The following is a 24966-nucleotide window of genomic DNA, read 5'->3' as shown; positions in this document are numbered from 1 at the left end:
CCACTTAATTAGCCCGTATTTGCTGGGTTCATTATATTAAAAAAAAAACCCAAACATTTTTAACCCTGGGACAGAAGCAAGCTCAAGAAAATGGAAGAAGTTTTTTTTCAAGGCATCTGAATTTTATATTTCTCCCCTTCATTTTATTTCAGTCACTGAAGCAGTTAATTATGTATAATCTTAACAAAGTACAACAAATGTAAAATACACTTTTTTTAGAAAACCATGCATTGTTAAATAGATTTGTTCTTTACCTATTTTATATAGACAAGTATTATCAAACTAAAGTAATAACCAAGCCCATGCACCAAGCAGAATAAACTTCATTGTGTAAGTAAAAAAGTAAAGATCAAGTGGATGGAAAGGCTTGGAAAACCGTTTTGTCCTGTTTTACCTGCTCTAATCTTATGCAATAAACTAAATGCAGATACATGGCCAGTCAGTTTGACTTGCAACAGGTGAGTCCAAATTTATAGTTCTAATTCTGGAAATTTCTAGAAACCTCGAAGGGGTGTTTGGCACATTCTCTTCAGATTGCTCTCCCGGGGCTGTAATTTGACTGCAAACTGAAACCCCGGTGTCACTGTTATACCCCAGTCGGTGTCAGCACACATTTGCCTGTGATGGCTGAGGCAGCGCTGACAAGGCTATGTTTGATATGTGCTGCACAGTGCCCAGCCCTCTGGGGAGAGTCAGGGGTGGTGGGCTGGGCAGTGCAGTTTTGGGTGCTTGCGCGGGAGAAGCCTGCAGCTCTGAATGTTTTCCCTTTACCATAGAGAATTTTTTGGGGGAATATGGCCTTATGGTTGAACACTTCTCTCATAAAGAATGGGACTCACCAAAATAACTCCCTTGAGAAAATCCCTCATGGCAGAGAACTGTTTGTGATTGTATGCATTTACTGGTGTGTGCGGGCAGATGCAGTTATGATGAGGCACCAGCCCTGTGACACACCCTGAATCAGGCAGTGCTTGTGGAAAGCCATAGGAAAACATCAGCTCACAGTCTCCTAGTCAGGTTTTGAAATCTACTTTATCCCATTTTTCTAGAGTTGTGCTCAGAAACATAGTCAGACTAACTGTGTTGCTTTGTGTTATAACCTTTCAGAGACAAAATGATACAGAACCAGACCAGTGAAAAAAAGAAACGTATCAGTGGTATGTCTGATCAGTCTAAAAGGTGGAAGCATGGTCACAATTGTTGTTATATGTGTATGCATAATAAAAACTACAAGGAGCATCAGTTTAAAAATGTCTGTGTAGAGATTAAAAATTGAGCTGATGTTTTTACGTGCTATTTGTTTAATTAATTTATTACAGAACATGTGCAAAACACTTCAAAACCAGTCAGTTACAGAAACAAGTATAAAGCTGCATTTCTAAATTTCACTATTTGCAAGGTTTATAAAGGTAGCTCTGATTACTAGCAGAGTGTTTTCAAAAGCTCACAAGTACTAAATGAAGCATCCAGCATGCTAGGCCTAGTACTCACTACAGTGCACTTAACCCATACTTCATGTACCTTTTATTCAATTCTTTAGATGACTGGAGAAGGGAAAAGAAATGTGTTAACAGTTTTCAAAACCCCTGAAGTGTTGAAAAGCCAGTCATGGTCATCCAACAGTCTTTCTACTCTCCACAGACAAAAACCACACAGCTTTATTGACTTGAGGTTGAGTGGAACACTGCTCATTCACACCAACAGAGAATTTATTTCCTTGGAAATATTTTATTTCAAAGCTCTGGCTCAGGAGGATATTAGAGTATAAATCTCATTTTAAGTGCTTGAGGGGTCAGTATTCAATATCTAAAGATGGAGCATAATCAAGTACTTTCTAAAACCAGGACTTTTAGAGAAAGAAATCACTTAAGAATCACTTAAGAATAGTTAAATCCAAAATCTGGGTAAAATTTACTTCATAACTTCATATTGCTAGAAGCCATGTGAGATTTTTACTTATGGAATGAGAGTTTGTCCCATGCCCCAGGAATCTTCAGATAATGTTTCTTGGCCTGTGAACAAAAAAGTTCCCATCCTTTATCACTAACAGAAGGGAGCAGGGAAATACTGTAATTTTCACACTCCCACAAAATAATTACAGATTACAAGATTACCTTTTTGCCAAAGCACTGATCCTCACAAAATCAGGAAAATAATCTAGATTTTCCAGCCATCCCAAAATAGCAAATCAACCACAGCATTCACTTGGTTTCAGGATACTAGGGCATTGTGTAGCAGAGAGCAGGGAAAAAAGCCAAATATTGGCATAATTTCTGTAGCTGCTGGGGCATATGTGGGCTGGACACTTGTATTTCAAAAGCTGGCTTATTTTGTGTGAGTGATCAGTCTTTAGACAGTAATTTGACCTTTCTATTTCTGGCATTCCAAGATAGTTTATCTGCAACTTCCAGGCCACATGCTAATTCCATAATGGGGGAAGATTATTATCCCAGAAACTCCATTCTCTTTGAGACTGGTAATACACTTGTGGAGAGAAGAAAGTGCTGCCAGTCACTTCAGGACAAGTCTTGTAGCACAAGAACAGTATTGGAGGACCCAGGACCAGCAACACCCTCTGAGCAAAGTTTAAGACTAATGACAGTATGAGTTAGTAGGTCCAGTCCTGCAGATTCACTGGAGGTGTTTTTAACATCCAGGAAGGACCATTAGAGCCACACACATCACATGCACAGCCCTCAGCCTGTCTCATTGTCATGGTTTCACCTCAGTCAGCAACCAACACAGCCCCTCACTGTTTCTCAACAGTAATTATTTATCAGAGCCTCAGTAATTTGAGTGCATAAATACTGTCCATCTGCTCGTTAAAAAACGCCCCAAAACCAACAACAATACACAACAAAAAACACTACAGCCCAGAAAAAATTTTACTTTTCAATTACATTTTCTTGTTTCAAAGATCACTTTCTTGTTGCTTATTATTATACATAATATGTATTTTATTTTTCATATGGTAAAATACCTAAATACTCTGACATCTCTTACTTCTCAGTTATTAATTCTAGATGTATTATCAAACTGTCTTTTCAACTTCTTAAAAAATGAACAGGACCATTTTACTAGCATAAGTCACATTTTTGTCCTGTGAATCCTCTCTGCAGCTCTCTCTGAGAATTCCCACATCAAAACCAAATGATCCAGCAGTTTCAGAGTGGAATAGCTGAGCTAGCAGATTTAGCTATCTTAAAAAAAAAAATTCATTGAGACCCTAGATTTATAAGTCCTTTCCTAACTAATATCATAAAAGCTACAGCATGAAAGCCAATTCCACTTACATTTAGGAAAACAAATCCATCCACTTCATCTGTTTCTTTTACTGTTGTCTCCAAAGTTTCCTTTGCTGAATCAACCGTTTGCTGGAAATTTACCATCTGCTCATACAGGTACTCCATTTTCATCTTCTTCACTTCCTCAAAGTTCTCTGATTTCTCATCATATTGTGCTACCACTTTCTTAAGCATCTCTTCATTCTGCTTTTCCAATAAGTCTGCATTTTTCTTACAGTTTTCCTACAGGATAAAATGACAACATTTAATGAATACACAGAAATTCTCGATACCCCTACACGAGCCATCCACCATATTGATTCTGACACAATGACAATAAGAAAATTTTGTTTCTGCAGGCAAACTCCTCTGGGAGAAATATCTCTAGAGAAATACATCAGTAACAACAACAGCTTTCTTTCTTTTTTTTTTTTTTATTTTAACTGTTAGGGTTTAAAATTAAACTTTAATATTTCATTACTGAGATAGAAAGTCTGACCAAAAAATAGCTAAAAAATGCATAGTTACAACTGGAGTTAATACAGTTCTCAAGGCTTAAGAACTTGGGCAATCAGAATTTAAGATACTGGCCAACTAATTTAAATTCTTTGCATGGGATTCTAAATAAAACACCCTGTGAGCTTTATATAGGCAAAAACAAAATTAAGGGAACTTTTCCTTCAGTGTTTGACAGTTACATATTCCGCTTTGCAGCAATGTGCAAAAAAGCAATCTTTCTCTTCCTCCAAAGTTAACACCTTCCAGTGAACTTCCAGAGAAGTCAATTTGAGGGCTGGAGCAGTGGCCCATTTTAGTGGAAGCAATAATGCTGCACAAATAGGCAAGCACATCTTAGAAGTAATGCTGTAGAGGAAAAGAAAATTAGTGTGATAAAACACTGGGCTTACCTCAACTGAGTTAAATCGCAATTCAATATCACTCACAAACTCTTCAATCTTCATTGACTTTTCTTCCAGTGCAGTTAGCAATTTACTTAACTTATCCTGAAATTTAAAATGTTTCAGTAACTTAGGCAGGTTATTTTATAAACTTTTTACACAATTTATTTCAGGTGAATATTTTTCTCTTGCCATGAGCCACCATTGGAACAATTGCTAAGTTCAAGTACCACCCTGGCTGCAAAGACAAGCACAGAAATAGCAACTGGAACAGTCACAGAACTGTTTCCAAACCAAAACAAGTGAGCTCAGTTCGATAAGGCCCTTGTCCATACAAGCTGTTGAATGTTATGAATTCCAATGCAGCTTTGCCAGAGAGTGAGGGTACTCAGAGCCTCATGAGTGTCCTTGAGAGATCACAGGAACAAGCCCATAAAAAGGAAGATAATAAAGGTAGTTGTGAGGGTAATAGATTATACTGTGTCATGGCTTTTAAAATTAGAATTTGAAAGATAGGAATCTGTCTCTATATAGATCAACATATAGATAAATAGATACACCTTTATGTATGTGTATATTTATATTTCCTATATACAGGAAGTCATCAAAATCACTGGTTGAGTTCTGTGGAAGCAAAAGCAGTCCAAAGCACAACAGATGTCAGAGACAACTCAGAACTTTTTCTTAGTGCTTCTTGACCTATGAAAATAAGTTGCTCAATTGCTCTGGCATAATTCATAATTTATAAAAATGCTAAGTTTTAATTTGATGGCATAAATCTAAAAGGAAGGTTATCTTTCTTTGTAACAGCTTCTTATTATGGCAAAGTTTTACAGCTAGATCTGTAGAAAAAAGCACAAGACTACATTAATTACAAATGTACCATTGGAGATTACAATTGAAAGCACCCTTTAAAAATATTTAGGGAAATCATCAAGATTTGGAAACAAATTTCTGCTTGTCAGGATGAACTGTAAAATCTGACAAATCCCACCCCTAGCTCATTTAATTTACTGTGAAGCTCTGTTCTCACAGTTTTCATGCAACAATAATTTTAAAAAATTTAAAACTTAAAAATCGTGCAACAATCATTTTGCTATAATAATGTTTTCTCAGTAATTATACAGAAGTAACAAGAGACATACAAATGCAGTCTCAAAGTAACCTGAGCCCTGAGTGTTAGAAATCATGTGAAGCCAGGCCTGTGTTGCAGCCAAATTTAATACTGGCTTCATATCCGTGCTCCACAGCCAGGGAGTGATGTCATGGGATGTTTATTTGCAGTTTGACTCACTGTAATGTGGGTGCATTTGAGGGGTGGCTGGGATCTGTGACTTTATTGCTGACTGACTTGTGCCTTGCTATCACTGCTAAGTCAAACCTGAATGGCCATATGTAAAAAACAACTCTACATCTGAGCACCATGGAGATGACTTGCAAGTACTGATAACTGACACTGTTATATTGACTCCTACTTTTGATTTCTCTCTTCTCCATTTGAGATAATATAATGGAAATACCACCAATACAAGCCCTTCTGGAATTTCAGTAAAATGACATGAAATCTGTATTCCTGTCAAATGAACATGCGCCAAAAAAGAGACATCACCTTTCATTTACTGGGGTGAGAGTAAATAGCTGGTAATCAAGAACAAAACATCTGTATGACGTTCACTTGTACGTGAGCAGATCTGATATTGGAGAAGTGATGTATCAGATACATGTTGTTTTCACAAGCAGAACTGTAATTTAATGAACAATAGCTTCCACAGAAAAAGGATTTTCACTAGTATTTGTAGCAGTGGACTAGCTTACAGAAATGGAGGGCATTTTATCTATTGGGGGAACAGCTTGGATACAGTGGCAAGTAGGACTTTATAAACTCTTTTCTGTGCTGACACCACAATATTATTTGCACAGATCACAGAATGGTTGGGGTTGGAAGGGACCTTAAAAACCATTTATTTCCTATTTCCTTGCCATGGGCAGGGACATCTTCTATTAGACCAGGTTGCTCAGAGCCCCATCCAGCCTGGGCTTGAACACTTCCAGGAGTGGGGCATCCACACCTTCTCTGGAAAACCTGTTCCACTGTGAAGAATTTTTCTCCCTCACTGTGAAGAATTTTTTCCTAATTTCTAATATAAACCTTCCCCCTTTCAGTTTAAAGACACTGCCCCTTGTCTTGTCACTAGATGCCCTTGTAAAACCTCCCTCTCCAGTTTAAGACCATTTAGCAGATGAAAGTGAATGGAATAGAAAATAGATTGGCACTTCAACAAAACTGTGCAGGGTGATTTGTCTAACATCTCCAAGCAACCAGCTCATGTAAGTGGGACAGGGAACACTTTATGAAGATAACAGACTCCACATAGGGAGGTTTCTGTACCTTGTCAAGTGAAGTGAGCTGCTGTTACTCAAGTTTTATTTTCATAGAAACAACATTCTTTCCATTTCTCCCCCTACATATCAAAACCAGAACAAACTCATACAGATAAGACTGAAAGATGGAAAGTCTGCTAACAACTACATATAAACAAGGCCATTCAAACTTCTGAATAAGTTAAAATAGCAGCTTAGCAAGTCTAGGACTCCAGAGAATACATTAATAAGATGGTCTCCCTTCAAGATCTCCAACAGGTGCATAGGAATAGTTTTTATTTAATAGATAACTGCATCTTAGCTTCCGGACTGCTCTTGGAAGCCTCTCCTCTTGATAATGCAAGAGAACTGGAGAAATTAGCCTTAGTAGCTTCATTTTTTTAACCCAAATTAATACTTACCTTCATCTTGGTTGCAGCATCATCTAGAGTTGTGACTTCATGGTCTTTATGCTCTCCAAAAAGCTTGTCAATAGCAGATATTGGGCATTTGCAGTGGTAACAATAAGTGTCTACTTGTGCTTTCTTCAGTTCTCTTTGTGGGCTCTCAACTTGAGGAATGTTTGTTGCTGATTTTTCAGGATACATCACCACAAAGCCTGAATCTTCAAGCTCAACAGGAGTTCTTTGTTCTGGCTCATTAACAAATTCATAACTATCAGCAGCATGTTCAAAGGAGTCCCTATCTTCAAATAATAGTTCCTCATGTGTAAATTGAGATGATATTTCATCCTGCAAAAGCTCTTCTTGTGTAATCACATCATAGTCCATTGACTCAGCAAAATCTTCATAAGCATCACTGTGCTGCTCCTCTCTTTGCAGGTCTGGATTCTCTGTTTGCTGAATGGTAGGAACACAGGACAGATGTTCCTGAGTAAACTGATCATCCACACTTTCTTCAGTGGGAGCCCTGACGTATGGAACATACTTTTCCATTTGAGGAAATGCTGTTATATCTTGCTGTTCTTCCTGCTTAGTACTAGCTTCTTGATATGTAGCTCCCTGATAATCCACTTGATGACTGTATCTTTGTTGATTTGGCTGCTCTGGAAACTCTTCAGTTCTTTCTACTGGTACATTTTCTTCTTCTCTTTGTTCAGGGGTATCAGTTCCTGCCCCTGAGAGAACTGTTTTGCTTCCAAAAGGAATGGCGTGCGTTGGCTTGCAAATTGTTGCTTGAATGTTGCTGTCAACCTGGAACTTCTCTCTCTCCATAACAACTCTTTCTGACAGAACCTCAGTTTTGACATATTGAACATTACCAGATCCCTCCTCCTGCTTATTCTCCGAACTCCAAACCAAAATTCCTCCACTAAAAGACTCATCTTCTGGTATCTGATCTTTCTGAGGCCCTATGGCTTTACTTGGAATTTCATCTTTAAGAATGTATTTTTCAAAATATATTCCAGTTCCATCATCTGTGTCTGAATTTCTGCTAGGGAAAGAAGCATTAGAATTACCACTTTCTTCGTCAGAGGGAGTCTCATCCTTTGTCTTTTCTCCTACTGCTTCCGCATAGAGGTCCTTGTATAAAAATGATAGAGCAGGTGGCTCCTCTAAAAGCTCTGGGTTAACTGCAGCAACAGTGGTAGGGAACAAGAGAGATCGTTCTAGCACTCCTTCTTCTGAATCAAAGAGTGGGGTCCCCGGTGACTTGCATTCATCTTCTACATTTGTAATGCTTTTACTGCTAGAATCAATTGATTTCTGCAGTGGTAAAGGTTTTGAAGCATCTGCGTAGGATTGCATGTTGCTTTCTCCTTTTATGGTACCATAAAAGACTTCATCCAGGTCCTCAAGTAAGGAAAACTCTTCCAAAGTATCGACCTCAGTACTCTCTTTAAATGATTTGACTTCTTCCATTGATTCATTGGGGTCTTCTGTCACAGGGGACAATGAAATTCTTCTTTCAAATTGTGGCTTAATTGGTGATTTGTCATCAATCAATGTGTATTTTTCAAAATAATCCATATCAGCAGTACCATTATTAGGATCCAACTTTGCACAATTATTGTTTTCTGGCAACAGGAGATTTTCTTCTTGAGTTTCTTCAGTTTCCTCATCATCATCCTTTTTGACCAATTCTATTAGTTCATGGCTTGCAGTCTTTCCCAATACTGAGCTTTCTGAAATTTCAGTGGTTCTTCCAGAAGTTAGGGCTCTCTGGCCATCCTCAGCTGATTTGCTTCTAAATGAAGGATTTGTTTCCAAGTACTCTAATTTATCAGGCATGTGTTTACTTTCTTCTTGATCAACGGAAGAAATATGTCTAGGTGCATGAATATTGAGTATTTCATAACCTTCTGAAATGATATTAAATAGATCTTTTTGTTCAGTAGTCTCCAGAGCACGCTGGCTGTCTTCTACAGCACTTGCATGTTCCATTTCTTCCTCTTCTCCTCTCAGGTAATGTTCAGGCACTTCAGACATTTTGCCTACCTCCAGATGTTGCATTCCTTCAACTTTTGTAGTGTTTAAAGTACTGGTTTCATGCTCCAGAAGTTTATCTGGACCTTGATTATCTCCTACCAGAGATGGTAAATCATACCTTTGTGTTCTGGGACTAGTATCTGAGGATTTCCTGTGAGAAAATTTATTTGACACTGATTCAGAAACTCTAATTGTATGTCCCTTAATCTCTGTAGTCCCATGAACTTTAAATTCTGTGCAACTTCCAGCTGGGAATTGCTTTGATCCAAAATCAGAAGCTTCATTTGGAGTAAGCTGAATTCCTTGTGTGTCTACTTCTGCAGCCCCTATTGGACTAACTGAGCAAGCTTTCACCTCTTCTACCAGCCAGCTAGCCAGCCCCAAAGGTGGAATATCTGGGTTCTGCTTTTCTTCAGAACTTGAGCTAAGGGGCTTAATCTCTGCTGAGGAAAGGTTATCCAATTCACCAGAATAATGCTGAGTTTTGTGTGTCTCAGTTTCATGAACAAGGTCTGATGAAACGGCTCTCAGGTGCTCCAAGGTTGTATGCTCTTGGTCTTCAAAATGTTGCATTTCATGTATATGCTCTCCTTCAGTATAAATGCCTGAAACTTTGTTAGATTGCTTTCCAAGCAAGTCTGCTACATCAGATAAAGATGATGGAATATTTTGTTTCTCTTCATCATCAGTGAGAGCCACTGATACTGGCTTTTCAAGTTCTGACTTGCCAGGTAATTTATGAAAAGGTATAAATGACTCTGATGACACTGCTTTCTGGTCTGCTACACCAGTCACCTTTGAATCTGTGGTCACTGACCTTGGCACTGTCTGTACATCAGGTTGCATTTCTTGCTCATGTTGTTCAGTAGTGAATTTGGGGGAACTTCTGAGCTGGTCTGGAGACAAATATATTGTGTCCAACAAAGAAGATTCTGGCTTGTCTTGGTCTTGCACTTGAGACATACTCTCCAAGTGCACTGTCTTTAAGCTTGCTGTTTCAGGTGAACTGAGTTGAATTTTTTGCAACTGTTGTTCATTGTGTGGTGGAATTACATGTTCACGCTCTGATTGTATGGGCTGGGTAATAAATGGCTGCATATTTTGATTTTCTTGTTTGGCAAGGGACTGTGTGGGAATCATATATTCAGAGACTGGTTTCGAATAAGGTGGAACTTCTTGCTGGCATGTTTCATCAGCTGAATAAAATGGAACTGAAGGTTCAGATTGCAGTTTTGAAGGTACAGTCAGGTAATCCTGACTTTCTAGACTTTCTGTTTTATCTGTAGAATATGATAAATTTAGTTGTTCGGATTCTAATTGTGTAGCTGTGTGAAAGTAATGTGGAGTCTCTTCTCTCTGAGCTTCAGGTAAAATTTCACATTCAGCCTCTGACTTTGTAGCTACAGGCAAATGTAGAAGACTTTCTGTATTCTCTGCTTCTTTTCTTGCAAAAGAAGACCCTGGCTTAGGCTGAGCAGTTTCTGAGTGTTCTGTTTTACAGCTGGAATTAGGTATATCTAAGTGTCTGGGGGGTGAGCCTGCAGTTACAGGTGAAGACTTTGGACTTCCTTCAGGGCTTGTTTTGGAGACAGTGTGTGAAGCACCCAAAGGTACAGGCACTGTTTGTTCAGTAAGGGATGAATATGGTTGAATTTTGTGGCTGTCTGCTTCCTCAGTGGAAAATGTTAAATTTTGTTGTTCAGTTTCCAGCTGTGCACTTTGAGATGAAAGAGCACCAGTGTCTTGCTTCTGTGAATGTCCTGCTCTCAGTGGGGCCATTTCACGCTTTTCTGCTTTGTAAGTAGGACTTAATAAATCTGATTGTTTGAAGTCTGGTTGTGCAGTTCCCTGCTCCTCAGTCCTGACAAAAGTATGTGTTGCAGAAAGTATTTCTGGCTGTCCTGTTTCAACATCATCAGAGGGCTGCAAACTCACATGTGGCTGTTCTGGTTGGACCTCATCCCTCCAGTTTGTTTCACCAGTGAAATATGGTTTCTCTGGATGCTCCAGCTGAGCAGTCTGTGGTTGATCTGCCTTGCCGCAAGAATATGATAAATCTAGTGGCTTTGTTACGTTAGTCTCTGCTTTGCCAAGAGAGTATGACAAATCTGGATGTTTTGAATTCAGTTTTTCTGGTTGGAACTGCTCTGATTTTCCTGTGGAATACAAAACATCAGAAGGAGTGAACCCTGCTTGTGCAGTGTCCTGTTTTTCTGATTTGCCAGAGGAATACAAGAAGTCTGGGAACTCCCCTTCCACTGGGGATGTATTTGGTTGCTCTTCCATGCCATGAGGACTTGAAAACACTGGTTGCTCCAATTTTAGTTGTACTATTTCCTCTGGGTGTAACGTATAGCTTCCCCTCTCCTGTTTGACCTCCAGCTGTGCACTTTGTTTTTCTTTGCTAACAGAAGAGGGCAAATCCGTGTGCAGTACTTTGCCCGTGGCATCCATGACATTTGCATGTTCAGACTCTGGTAGAGCAGCCCATGATGGCTTTGTTTTGACAAATGAATGCAACAAACTCTGTTCTTTCATCTCTGGCTGAGTTGTTTTATGAGGTTCTGCTCTGCCAACAGAGAATGACAAATCTGCATATTCTGAGTTTGCTTGGGAATTCTGCAGTCCTTCTGTATTCTCCATAGAGCACTGCAGCTCAGGGTGTTCTTCCTTCATTCCTACATCTTTCCATTCCTCTGCTTTTTTTATAGATGATGAAAACTCATTTGTCTTTTCTTGCTCTGGTTGAATCTTTTCTTGCTGTACTGTGCCAGTGGAATGAAATAAATCCAGGCACTCCAAATCCTCATCAGCAATTTGAGTTTGCTGTGTTTCACCAATTGAACATGATAAATCCATTATTTCTGCCTCTGGCTGTATGATTTCATGGTGTTCTAATGTGCCAGCAGATAAATCTGAATGGTGTGATTTTGCGTTTAAAGTTTCTTGTTCTGCCTCACTGAGAGAATGACATAATTCTAAATGTCCCAATTCTGTCCGTGCTTTCTTGCCTTGTGCCTCTTTTTTGAAAGAATGCAAGAAGCCTTGCTTCTCCTCTCCAGCAGTTTGTCCTTGCTCTGTTGTGCCAGGCCAAGATGACAGATCTGGTTTTTCTAACACTGGTTGTGTAGTTCTTTGTGGCTTTCCTTTATCAACGGAATGCAGTGAATCAGGATGCTTTGGCTCTGCTTTTAACATTTCTCTTTGCTCCATTTTTCCACTCAGGGGTGGTGCATCCGGAACTCTCTGTTTCTCCTTTGCAACTTGTGAATGCTCTGCTCTGCTGACAGACTGTTCCTCTTTAGAGCATTCCACAGCTGTGTGCTCCGTCCCTCGTTGCCCCACTTCCCTGGCCATGGGTGCCAAGCTTGCATGGCCTGGCTCCAGCTGTGCAGGTGGGATTTGCTCCGTTTTGTCCTCACCATACAATGCACCTGGCTTCTCCAATCCCAGCTGGATTGCTTCCTGCGATTTGTGGAGGGAATGTGCTAGCCCAGGGTGTTCAGGTTTCAGCTGTGATGTTTGCAGCCCTCCTACTTTGAAAACAGAGTAAGGCAAATCAGAATGTCCCTGCCCTGGTTCTGCCAGTTCTGTTTCCTCTGCTGTACCCACAGAACGTGACAAATGTGAAATTTCCACTTCTGGCTGAATGGTTTTCTGTTCCATTTGTCCAAAGAGATACATTTGCTCTGTTTCTTGCACTCTTTGTTGTACCTCTGTGTTGTCCAGAGGAGATATCAAATCAGTATGCTCCACTTCGGGTGGTGTCATTTCATCATCTGTCCTATCAACGGAAAATGATAAATTTGGTTGTTCCAAGCCCTCCTGGGCATGTTCTGAAGTGTCCCTCTTATTGGGAGAATGTGTTAACTTTTCTTGTTCTAACTCCTGCTTTGTGGCTTTCTGCTGCTTTTCTCTGCCAAAAGAAAGTTTTCTGTGTTTTTGATCCAATGGTGCTGCTTCCTCCTGGCCTGTCTCACCAGTGGAATGTGACAAATCAGGATGCTTCGTTTCCCATGGTGCAATTTCTCTATGTTTTGACTCTATTTGTGCAGTTGCTGGAGAAGCTCTTTTTTTACCTACTTTAGGCAATTCTTGATGTTTAGACTCGAACTTTTGAGTTGATTGTTCTTTACCTTTACCAAAGGATGAATCTGAATATTTTGAATCCAGTTGTGAGCATGACTGATTTGGGTATTGAGATTCTAGTTCCATACTTTCATCTTGTGGTGCTTCACTCAGGCTTCCTTGTGAATCCAAATGTTCTGATTTTTGCTGAGTTTCTCCCATGGTGTATGAGAGCTCTGGATGTCCTGACTCCTGTTCCACAATATCAACTTGTTTTGATTCACCACTGTCCCATGAAACATCTGGATGTTCCACCATTACTGGTTCAGTTTCGTGTTGCTTCAAATGGAATGGTAAGGTTGGGTATTTCCATAATTTTTCTTGCTTGTGAGAGGAATATGGCAAATCTGGATATTCTGAAGTTATTTCCATTTCCAGTGGAGCTTCTTTTTCAATGGAAGAAGGCAAAAATGTTTGCTCCAGCTCTGGATGTACTATTTCTTGTTGCTCTGATTTGTGTTGTACAGTTTCCTTCTCTGTTTCTGTACTTACATAAAATGTTTTTTCTGGATATGCTGGCTCTGTTTGCATTTCTTGCATTTGTTTACTGAACGAATATGGCAAAGATGGATGCACTAACCCCGGTCGAGCTGTTTCTTGCTGTGCCAAATTAATTTGGTCGATGACCTGTGGCTCCTCTTCACCCAGGCTTTCTGAAATATCTGAATACTCTGTTTCCATTTGCACAGCTTCTTGTTGGTCTGGTTCCTGCTGTTTCACCTCTCTTTGTACTGTATCTTGTTCCATTTTACCAAAGGACCATGAAACATCTGGCTGGGGCACATTCAGTGGTGGTGTTTCCTGTTGCTGAGTACCAGCAGTGGAACAGGAAGGAAAAGACTGCTCCTGCTCCATTTCTGTTGTTCCCCAGGGCTTTGCTCTGTCAGTCAGTCGTGACCACAAAGTTCCGGACTCGACTCCTGCTTGTGTCGTTTCTCCAGTGGTAAATGAGAAATCCCTCTTTTCTGAAACTACTTGTGCATTTTCATGTTGCTCTGCTTCGCTAATGAAAGATGATGGCTCTGGACCTTCTAAGTTTCTCTGTACAGCTTCTTGTACCGTCTCTCCCTGGGAATACAGTGGATCAGCTTGTTCCAGCTTGGGTTGCAATTTTTGATGCTCTGTTTTGCCAGTAGAACATGTTGTCTCTGTCTGTTTCACCTTCAGCTGTGAAGTTTTATTTTTCTGTTCTTCTCTGGTAGAATGTGGCCAAACTGGATGCTCTGACTGCAGCTGAGTAGTTTCTCCTTGCACTGCTGTGGCAGAGGAATCCAGCTTACCTTCAGACTGTGAATCCTGCTGTAGAGGCTGTTTTCCTTTATCAGTTTGTGACAGTTCTTTCTCCTTTGTTTTATTAACGGGATATGGTAAATCTGAAAATGCTGTTTCCAGATACCCAGTTTGTTGTGTCTCAGCCCTTCCAGTGGAATCAAATCTTTCTGGATGTACCAGCTGGAGTTCTGCAGTGTTTTCTTTCTCTGTTTCCTCCATCAAATATGATAAATCTGAATGTGCCTGCGCAAGCTCTTCTTTTTCTTCTTGTTTTTCTTTTTCAGGGGAATAAGACTGTTCCAGTTCAAAAGGACTGAATGCTTGGTTTTCTGTTTCTTCCCTGGAAAGCAAAACCTGATGTTCATTTTCCAGCTGTGCACTTTGCATTTCCTTGACTACTTCCTTGGTTAAAGAAGAGTCTGGATGCTCCATCTCCAGTTGTGCACTCTCTGATTCCACCATTTTTTTTCTGGAATATGATAGATCCTCAGATCTATCATAGCTGAAGACCTCTGCCTCCAGCTGTGCACTGTCTGATTGCTCCATTTCTTCCCTGGAAAAAGAAAAGTCTGGACACTCCATCTCCAGTGGTGCACTCTCTGGTTCTTTTGTTTCTTCCTTGGAAGAAAATTCTGGTTGTTCTGTTTCCACTTGGGATCTCCCTGATTTTTCTCTTTCTTTTGTGGAAAAAAGCAGTTCTGGATAGTCTGTATCTGGTATTGCACTCTCTGATCCCTCTGTTTCTTCCTTGGAATATGAGAAATCTGGAAGTTCTCTCTCTAGCTGTGCACTTCCTGGTTCCTCTATTTCTTCCCTGGAAAAAGAGAAGTCTGGATGCTCCATCTCCATCTGTTCACCCTTCAATTCCTCTGTTTCTTCCCTGGGAGAAGAGAAGTCCAGATGCTCTGTCTCCATCTGTGTTGTCTCCGATTCTCCAGTTTCTTTGGTGGAATATGAGAGGTCTGGAAGCTCCATCTCCATTTGCCCACCTTCAGCTTGTTTGTTTTCTTCAATGGAAAAATCAGAGTGATCAAAATCTACTGCTTTATTGATAGCCGAAGTTTTCTGTGTTTCTTCTGTTTCTGTATCAACAGGATATGAAATGCCAAAATATTTGGAATCTATATTTTCAGGAATTGGCGGTTTTAATTTAATTCCTTGCTTCTCTGGTTTCTGAAGTGAAAAGTCTTGTTCAGGTTTTGTTTGGTTCTCCAAATGAACATTTTGAGTTTCTGAAGATGGGGTCTTTTGGCTCTCTTCTCTTTCAGCTGAATACATTAGACCTGAAGTTGCTGGCTCTGACAGTGCAGTTGATGATGCACACTCAGTTTCTTGCTTCTCTGTTTCATCTCCAGAATGTGGTAAAAGCACATGTTCAGACTCAAACTGTGCAGCTTCTGATGACTGAGGAATAATATCTTCCTGTCTTATTTCAGTTGAAGTGGAATATTTGGATTTAGCTGATGGAACATCAGGTAAGTAAGACTTCTCTGTTTCCCTCTCAGGATGTTCTGACATAGGTTCTGTAGGCAAAATATGCTGGGAACTTGGTCTATCTAATTCACTGACAAAATCTGCTGAAACAGACTGTGGTGCAGAATTAGGCTGAACTTCCTGCTTCTTCACTTCATCCAGATGATCTGATGCTGTCAGCAGGGATTGGTCTGGCTTCTTGTTTGCATTTTCAGCTGAGGGAAGCAGCACTTGTTTCTTGTCAGACTTGGGTGGTGTGGAGGTTGTTGACTCTGTTATTGATGTTCTGGCTGTGGCTGAATGACTTTGCTGCTCCCTGGCTTCTTCTTCATCCTTCAGTAAATGTCCTGAAACCTGATTTGGAGTCTCTAAAAGAGGTTGCCTCTCTTTTCTTTCTTCAAGTTGAAGAGTTGATTCTTTCATTTTATAAGGTTCGATATTTTCAGATGAAACATCATTTCTCTTAGTAAGCTGTTTTTCAAGAGGTGATGTTGGTGAAGAAAAGCTTTGATTTGCTTGTTCTGTGAGTTGTTGTCTTTGCTTCCTTCTTCTCTCTGAAGGCGTTTCAAGAATTTTACTTCTTGCTCCCTGGAAATGTTTTGGATATGCTGAGAGTGAACCAAACTTCTGCAATCTTTCTTTTACTGATGTTTCAAGGAACTTTTCAGAATCTCCTGAAGCTGAGCTACTTCTGCGGATTCTGTTTTTCTCCGAGGTTTCAGGGGCTGGCCCAGTCCCTCCAAAAATTGAGTTGAACAGCTGGATTCTAGCTTGTACTGGTCCTCCAAGAATTGGACCAACTTTTCTCAGTCTGCTCTCCCTAAATATTGATCTTATTGGAGCACGTTTTACGGGCTCTTCTGCGATATTCTCTTGATCTTCTTTGTTGTCCAACATTTCCTCATCTGTGTCTTGTGCTTCCACCTGCTCTACATTCAACATGGAGGCTTGCACATCTCCTAGAACAGTTCTTGGCTCCTGCCTTTGCATTCCAGAAGAGTCACGTTTTTTATTGCACTGGCCTCCCTTTGGTCTTGTAGCCTTTGGCACCCTATTTGAAGATTTGCGCGTCCTTTTCCGAACGATCTTGCCTTCATCCATAATAAAGATAACTTTTCCCGGAGGAGAACCTACTGGTGAACTTTCCATACTGTAAAGATCAGAAGTTGTACTAGTTTCTGAGGTCCAGGGAGTAGAACATCTGCTCGAGCTGGTTTCCCAGGTTATTCCACTGTCTTCACTTTGGCATGTTACCATAGAAAAGGAAGGGTTAGTCATGATGTAGTGCAGCTTGGGTTTCACATCTTCACTTTGGATAAGATCTTTTAAACTACAAACAAAAGAACAAATAACAAAAGAAAGCTGTAAAAGCACACAACAAATTAAATTATTGGGGGAAAAGCTGAATTTATTCATTAAAATGAAAATGGCTTTCAAAGTTGTAAAAATACTGCATAAGCATAGAATTTGAAGTACAAGCATAAGAAAAGTCATATTTCATCTCACAACTATATTTTAGATGAATTTGTGTAAAACTGCATGTTGCAAGGTTAGTTCAATGAAGGGGAGGTGTTTAAAAGATCTTGACAATGCAGGAAGAACAGTCTTTGATCTGACCTTGTTTTGCCAGTGTGAGGTTGAGCTGATTCTGGGCTATTCTCCGGCATGTGTTTATCTCACAGTATAAATAAAACCTTTCATTAAACACTTCAAAGATACTGTCAGTGTTTTAATAGCACCCACACTTGTTTTGCGCAAGTGTGAATGATTATACAATGCTCAAAGCAGTAGTCTATCCACTGGTTTGTTGTTTCTGTCTTCTCATGTATTTTATCCTCTAAGCACTCTAGATACTTAAAAAAGTAAAGTACATTCAACAATTAAAGTATTTCAACAATTAAAACACCTCCCCAAATGAAAGTGCAATGTTTCATAAAAGTAGTTTTAAACCTTATGATGTGTAATCAATACACTATCATATGCTGTAACCAAGTCTCTCAGCTAAAATAGTAAAAAGGCTGGAGAAAGGCTTTTCTCAGAAGCTTTAGGAAAGAAAACTTCAAATTCTTCAAGTTCTTAAAATTGAGTGTAAATAGTGTAAAGATTAGCATAAGCAATTAAAAGCCACAATGTGTGGTGGGTTTAGTAGTTTAAGGGTGGCAATATTTACTTAAACCAAATAAAAAAAGAGCACAGAAAAGGTAATCAAAGCTCAACCCTAATATTTCTTGAGTAGACAGTAGTTCATTTATGGAAATCACATTTGTAGCCGATGGAAAGAAAGGGAGAGTCTTATCTGCTGGATAAGATGTAGCCTTCAGTAGAGCAGAAACAGTGAAGTCTCTGTTACTCCCATGGAATAATGCACATCTATGGCCATACAACATACCATGGAATAATGCACTATGGCCATACAACATGAACAGAGGGAAGGGTCACTTTTCCACTGACTAGAGAAAAGCTTTTCAGCTAAAGTGAGAAAAGCTAACTACTGATCAGGGATCAGAAAAGCAGAATCCGTCTGACCAACTGCCAGAGGCTGTGGCCCTGCACCACACGGGTGCCAGAGATACCTGCAGATTGCAGAGGCAGGTGGACACCCCTGAGAAGCAGGTGGCACTGTGCCAGAGGGTGATGAGCACCAGTTAGAAGGCAGAGGTCTTTGAAGGAGGAAAATAAATCCTGTGGAAAGTCATAAGTACTTAATTAAGCAAACTCTCTGGACTGTAAGTTTTTTTAAAGGACACTCAGTGAAAATACTCAGTACCTAATAGAAACAGAAATGTAATCCTGCTACTGGCAGTGCTACCCTTGCCTTTCCATGAATTTACTTTCCAGGGTCCAGAACCAGAAGGGCTGCGCTGGGCTGGTCCATGCTCAGGACTGTGCAGACCAAGGCATGGATGATCTCTGATGTTGGTGCTAACTGAAGGCTGAAGTCGCCTCGTGGGACAGTAGCCTGTCCCATGGTGGGACAACACAGTATCAGACTCCAGTGATGGAGCTTAAACCCAGTTGTGGTGACAGGGCTAGCCTGAAGATGGGGACTGGCAGGACAGCTGAAGGCCCACGATTCAAAGCATGTCTCTGAGAGTGCAATACTAAAAATTTGCATGTTAGCCAATCCCCTCCTGCCCCCCAAACCCAGCCCTCAAGCAGATTTAAGCCCCAGCATGTACAGCTGATTATCTGCCTTGGTGTAGTACTCTCTAGAAAGGGTAGCTCCATAGGCGAAAACTTACAGGCTGGATAAAGAGGTACAGCACAATACATTCATACCAATTTTTCTTAGATTTTCCTTTGCCTGTTCCATGGCTTGGCAATGACTTGGACTCAGATTAAATTTAAAAGAAATAAGAAAAATCTACTACTAAGGAAGCTTTCTGTTATTTGAGTCCACAATAACAGATGAATGATTTTGGGGTTTGTTTGATTTTTTTTACATTTTTCAACTTCTAAATCATTCTTATATTTTAAACCTGTTTCCTACACTACTTGGTGCAATTAAATCAACCTTCATACAGAACAGAGCAGCACTCCCACTTGAGCTGATATTAATGAAAACGTATGGGTTGCCCTGGCCCTGCCTATGCAAAAAGCTTGAATGATATACATCATTTTCTCATTTTCATGGTCACAAACTTGTCATAGTATTCTTCTACAGTGCGAGGAGGTAATGTTTCACGCTTTTAAGACCAGAATGAGAGACATGGAACTCAAACATTTACTTCCAATGCACTTCCAAATGCTGCCCTTTTATGAACTGTTCACAAGCTGCAGAGTAGTAGCTGAAAGACCCCTCTCTGGTCAGAAGAAGGGTTTGCCACTGGAAAAAGATGATTGCAATGTTTCAGCTCGTAAATATGGATATGAATCCACTGACATCCAGGGCAAAAGCCAGTGCTGTCTTTTTCCCATGTAGACATTTCACGCTCATTCCTGTTGGCACTTATATTATCAGCATGTTATTCTACTGCTAGGACGTTGATTTAAACCTTTTCCTAGTCTTGGAGTCACTGACAACCAGTTTTGTGCCTCCTGCCATAAGAGCTCAAACCCAGATTTTTCTTCCTGCCTTCTCCTGCTTCTCACAGCTCTCTGCTTCTCACTATGACTTCTGTGCTGTATCCACTAGGATTTTAGGTTTCTAGTCCATCCTGGCAGGCTGCACAAATGTTCCTTTATGAATCATATGAGGAAGAGTTTTCACCTCCCCAGCTGCTGGAGTGGTTGTGTTCACACAGTGAGTGGGGTCTACCCACCTGTGCACACCACTACTATGAGATTTACATGTAGCCAGCCTATCAGCTTTCTAAAATTCTCCCTAACCTCTCTTTATCCTCTTCATATTAGACCTTGCCACCACTGATATCATAAAAATTGTAGCTGTTTGCTGCATAATTCCTCACAAGCTGAAAACAATACAGATTAAATGACCAAGATGTCAACCTGTGTCTGTAATCTGCACTGACAAGATCTCATTTTCTGAAAGCTCCTACTTCAGGCACAGTGCAGGAGTGGTTGAAATTGGTATTGCCAGCTTGTCTTCCCCAGGAAGGAAACACTTCTCTGTGCTTGTGTTTTTATTCTGTACATGTCTGTAGTTTCTGCCTTTACCATGGTGCCCCTTTCCCCCTACTGCAATCAGTATGCTCAGCAAGGTCTCTGCCGATTGTTCTGCATTTCCCAGGGCTACAGCTCATCCATCTTCTTCAGGCTAAGAGAATCGGGAGCTACAGAAAGACATAATTTCAAACCCAGCCTTCCACCTTTGACTTCTTTCAATTAATGATGCCTTGTTTGGCAACGAAGTGGCTCATGCATCTGTTGAAATCCAAAGGAACTACTATCTAAAAATAGTAAGACAGCTGCTTCCCCAGCTGCAAAGCTGGGGTTTATGATGAGTGGCTGGGAGCCAGGACCTGGGCTTGTCTCACACAATTTGTTCCATCTCTTATGAATGAACACAGCCTGCTGTAGTCCTGGTTTGTTTTCCAGACACCAGGTCATGTCTTAGTGGCATTGCCATTTGCAGGATCAGATGCTGCTTGAGAAACCCACAGCACCTCCATGCCCAGAGGTCTGCATGCTCAGAATGCTCCTGCATTCTGGATTCTCCACCATGTTTTAGAGAGAGAACAGGTACCAACTACTTCAGTCTGGGTGCGACACTTCCTTTACACAATTATGTAATCACTCTGTTGAGACCCAGTGGGGAACTTCTTGAGTCTGAGAGCCCTATGCAACACAGGCCTTTATTAAGGACTCAGTTTTACTCAAAAGGCTGAAGAGAAACAAAACATGGAGTGCCCAGCTGCAGGAGCAAGTGGGAGCTGGCTGCAACCCTCCCCTCTGCAATGCCCCCACCTCAGCATTCTGCCCCATTCAGCTGCTCAGTTACCTTTCTCTCAAGCCTCTGCTGTGATGTGCTTGAAATGACCCACACAACTCTGCTTCCTACCTCTCTCACGTTCCCTGCTAATGCTCCTGCTGCAGGAGGCAAAAGAACAGCCCTGCCAGCCTTTTCCACCCTGGCCCATGTCAGGCACTGCCTCCTCTAGAGGCATCTAAAATTACACACGCTTTCCCCATGTCTTTCTCTGCTTTGGGTAGGGTATAGTAACTTTTATTTTCGGAAGACAAATCCACAGTACTCCCCACCCCTTCCTTCTCACCATCCATTTGCTATCATTCCAGTCATTTGCTCTCCTAGATGCTGCAGCATCCTCCACATGGCAAGAAGATGTCTTCTCCACTGTGCTTCCCTTTATATTCATTTTCATCAATCATTATAAATGACACTTGTCTCTAAATCTTACACATCTCTAATCTTGTGGAAGTAATGCTTCATTAATAAAACAAATAAACTCAACCTCTTCCAGAACTTAAGGACTTTCTCCCCATTTTTCTCCCCGTCTACTGGTTACAGGTAAACACTAAACAAGCAGATAAAATGCTATTTACATATTCCAGGCAAACAAGCTGTCTGGAAACACTTAAATTGGCTGCAGAGTCAGTTTTATGTAAACCCTGCACACAGACACATCCAGAGACCTTCCCACTGTAGAAGGAAGTCAGCTGAGAATGGTCTGAAAGACAGAACTGTGTCAGAACAGCTCACCCATCACATATTTGTTAGAGACACAGATATTCCAGTGGGTATGTAAACCAGTTAAACAGTAAACAATTTTACTTTAGTTAAGACTTAATTTTCACCATTACCAATACAAAAATTAAAACCTGTTAACTTCCTCCTCATGCTTGCCTTAATGAACACAGTATTCAAAATATTTTCCCTGTTTAGGTGATTAACCTACATGGAGCTAAAAACAGAAATCATCTACCGTGATCATCTATCATAGATAGTAAAATGCCCAAAGGCAAGAAAATATGCTATACAGATCAGTGGTATTTTTGTGCTGACAAAGTTATGAAACCCTTATCCTTTTTAAAAGGTTCTGATGCTGCATGTTGGTCTCCTTACTTATATAAAAAAGTGTCTAGGAAACCAAATTATTTAAACATTACATTAATAAGGGTAATAAAGACATGAAACCCAAATTCTTCTGCCTTTCACATGCGTGTTTTGTAATTTTGAGACAAGTCATCATTCCTGCTGCAGCTTTTGGGATTTTACTTGCTGCAGCTGGTGCACAGTGTGGAAGCAGAGTGGTTTGGTCAGAGCTCACGGCCTGGCGTCTCAGAGGAACACCAGGGCTCTTCTGCTTGTTTCACAGAGGCACTTCCTGACCTTGAGACACTCATCTTGCTGCATGATTCTCATATAAATTAGGTATGAGGCTATTTAACGTGCTTGAAAGGCAGAAGTAGGAGTCAGCAGGAAAGCTGACTTGCACAACCAGGTGCTGTTCAACTGCATACAAAGGAGGAAATCAGAAGCAACAGAGAACTTGGGGTTGTTAAAAATAAATTGATTGCAGCAGGGTCCAGGACAAGCTGCCTTCAGCCAAGTTTGCATATTAGTTACATCTCCTCTAAGCTATGTTTTCAAAGCCCATGCACTCAAAAAAATCTGTTCTGCAATGGGGGCTTGAAAACCTGTTTGTCAACAAATAATCAGCTCACAGCTTGAGTATGTCCCACGGGCTCAACCTGTCTTATCTTGCCAGGAGCTCTGGCCAGGCACTGACCACAGGTGGAGGCCTGAAGCTCAGCAACCCTGCTGACATTTGCAACAACATCTGAGCAATTAAAGAGTCAGTTTTATTTAACTTTTCCAAGCTATTTCTAAGAACTTGTTGCAGTCACCACATTTGTGCTGAACCCAAAATTTTACATCTCCTTTAACCTAATTAGACTAACCAATTTAAATATGCTCAGTTACCACTTGGCATAGTTGTTAAAAACCTCTCTGGTAGACTATGACCTGTTTATTAGTAAAATAATTAAGGACAGAGAAAACTCTGCTGTGTTTAAAATAACTGGGAGCTAAAGGGAATGTTTGCTGTGATTTAAGTAAGTGCTGAGATGCAATACCCAAGTTTGCATTGCAGAGGTTGCCAGCTAGAAGCAAGACCCATCTGTGAGGAGCTGCTAACAGGCACCCAAGGAAAAAATCATCCTCTCAGTACAAGTAGTAAATAACTGTGAGGCTACATAGATTTCACTCCCTTTTTAGTAATGCCTACTTGTGTTTTACAATTTCAGTTTTATTATTAGTTTTGTCATTTTTCAGTTTCATTATTTTATTTAATTCCAGATTCTATTAAAAATTATCTATCTAAATCATGGTTTAGCTGTGTGCAGTGAGCAGCTCCACTCCATGGACTTCAGCTGGTTTTCTTGCAGGGATACAGCCATGTGCAAGCATGTTTTATTGGCATCTAATCCCTCTCTCTGCCAGTATAGGACTAAAAAGCCAACATCTCCCTTGAGAATAAAGCAGAATTACACACCAGGGTGTCCCCTCATTGTGGGAAACTAGCTCTTTATTTTCTGTGCAGGAGGGTTTTTCTACAGTTCTAGGATACATTTCCCCATTTAGCTTTTGTTCTTGCAGCACTTTGGGTGAGTTAGGCTGCAGAGACCTCCCCACTGCTATCTTTTTTCTCCAGTGACCATCAGCAATGTCAGAAAGCACTTTGAACTGTGATTCACACAGAGTGATGGTAAACGCAGATGGATTCACAACTCAGAGGTATTAGGAACTGTATGACACGTTTCTTAAAAAACAGGTTTTTGGAAAAAAATCAAGGTAACAATATTAACATCTTAGGTTCTTCTACAGTATTCACTTAAAACTGATGGGGTCTACTCAAGACAAGGAAGAAATCTTGAGACTTGGTATGTGCTGGGGGACTCTCAGGCTTCGTGGTCTCTTTATGAAACCAATGCTGCTGGCACAGTCAGGGTCTGTGTGATTGGACCAGGTTGCAGATGCCTCTGTATCCTGCACAGGACCACTGAGCAGGGCACTGGGCCACAGCCTTGCTCATTACAGTCCTAATAGTAGGAGAGCAATAGTAGGACAATAAACTGTTTCTGTGGAAGACTTGTTAAGGAAACAAAAATACTAAGAGTAAAAAAAATTAAAGATCAAAGGGCTAGAATATTTCCCATTCCACCACAAAAATCAGCTTAACAAATCATGACTAGCAATAGGAGACATGTACAACAAATTCTTCCTTTTCAAGGAAAGAAGAAACTGAAGAGGGAGGGACAAGTGGGAAGGAATAAAGGGCCATAAAAAGGAACCAATTTTAATGCACCATTATAATCTTTGAGCATTTTCTCCCTGATAAGCAAATCTGCAAAGCATTTAAGATCCATATGTGACAAAGAGTCAGCCAGAGAGGGAGGAGTGGAAGGAGATGCCACTTGAGCTGGCACATCAGAGGATCTTTAAATAGAAAAGCTTTCAGGGAACTCGGGGTAGGCGCTTACCACACAAAATTTAATTACAGCCATACTCATCTGAAAAAAATATTACAGCCCTCTACTCCCCCCTTTTTTTATCTACAGCAATTGGGTAAGGGAAGGGGGAAAAGCCAATAAATCAGTATGGGACTCCAATCCTGTCATCTCTTAGGGGATGATGGTTTGGGGTAGAGCTGCCAGCTCCCTCTGGGGCTATGAGTC

The 24966-nt window shown here is 40.6% G+C and overlaps 1 protein-coding gene across 2 annotated transcripts in view; it reads right to left on the bottom strand.

The window, feature by feature from the left end:
- The window catches only part of CMYA5 (cardiomyopathy associated 5), a 45977-nt gene that overhangs the window by 20733 nt on the left and 278 nt on the right, over positions 1-24966 (bottom strand). The window contains exons 2-5 of one of the 2 annotated variants that reach the window (XM_059873907.1): positions 6967-17197; positions 4193-4288; positions 3294-3527; positions 1522-1544 (exon numbers count right to left, since the gene is read on the bottom strand). In XM_059873907.1, the coding sequence (XP_059729890.1) occupies positions 1522-1544; positions 3294-3527; positions 4193-4288; positions 6967-17197 (10584 nt within the window). The remainder of the gene's footprint in view (positions 1-1521; positions 1545-3293; positions 3528-4192; positions 4289-6966; positions 17198-24966) is intronic. The other variant, XR_009490328.1, reaches the window with a different exon arrangement.

This window comes from Haemorhous mexicanus, chromosome Z (genome assembly GCF_027477595.1).
Source record: "Haemorhous mexicanus isolate bHaeMex1 chromosome Z, bHaeMex1.pri, whole genome shotgun sequence".
Lineage (NCBI taxonomy): Eukaryota > Metazoa > Chordata > Aves > Passeriformes > Fringillidae > Haemorhous > Haemorhous mexicanus.
The sequence above is the reverse complement of the archived record's forward strand: the minus strand, read 5'-3'. Positions and strand labels throughout refer to the sequence as shown.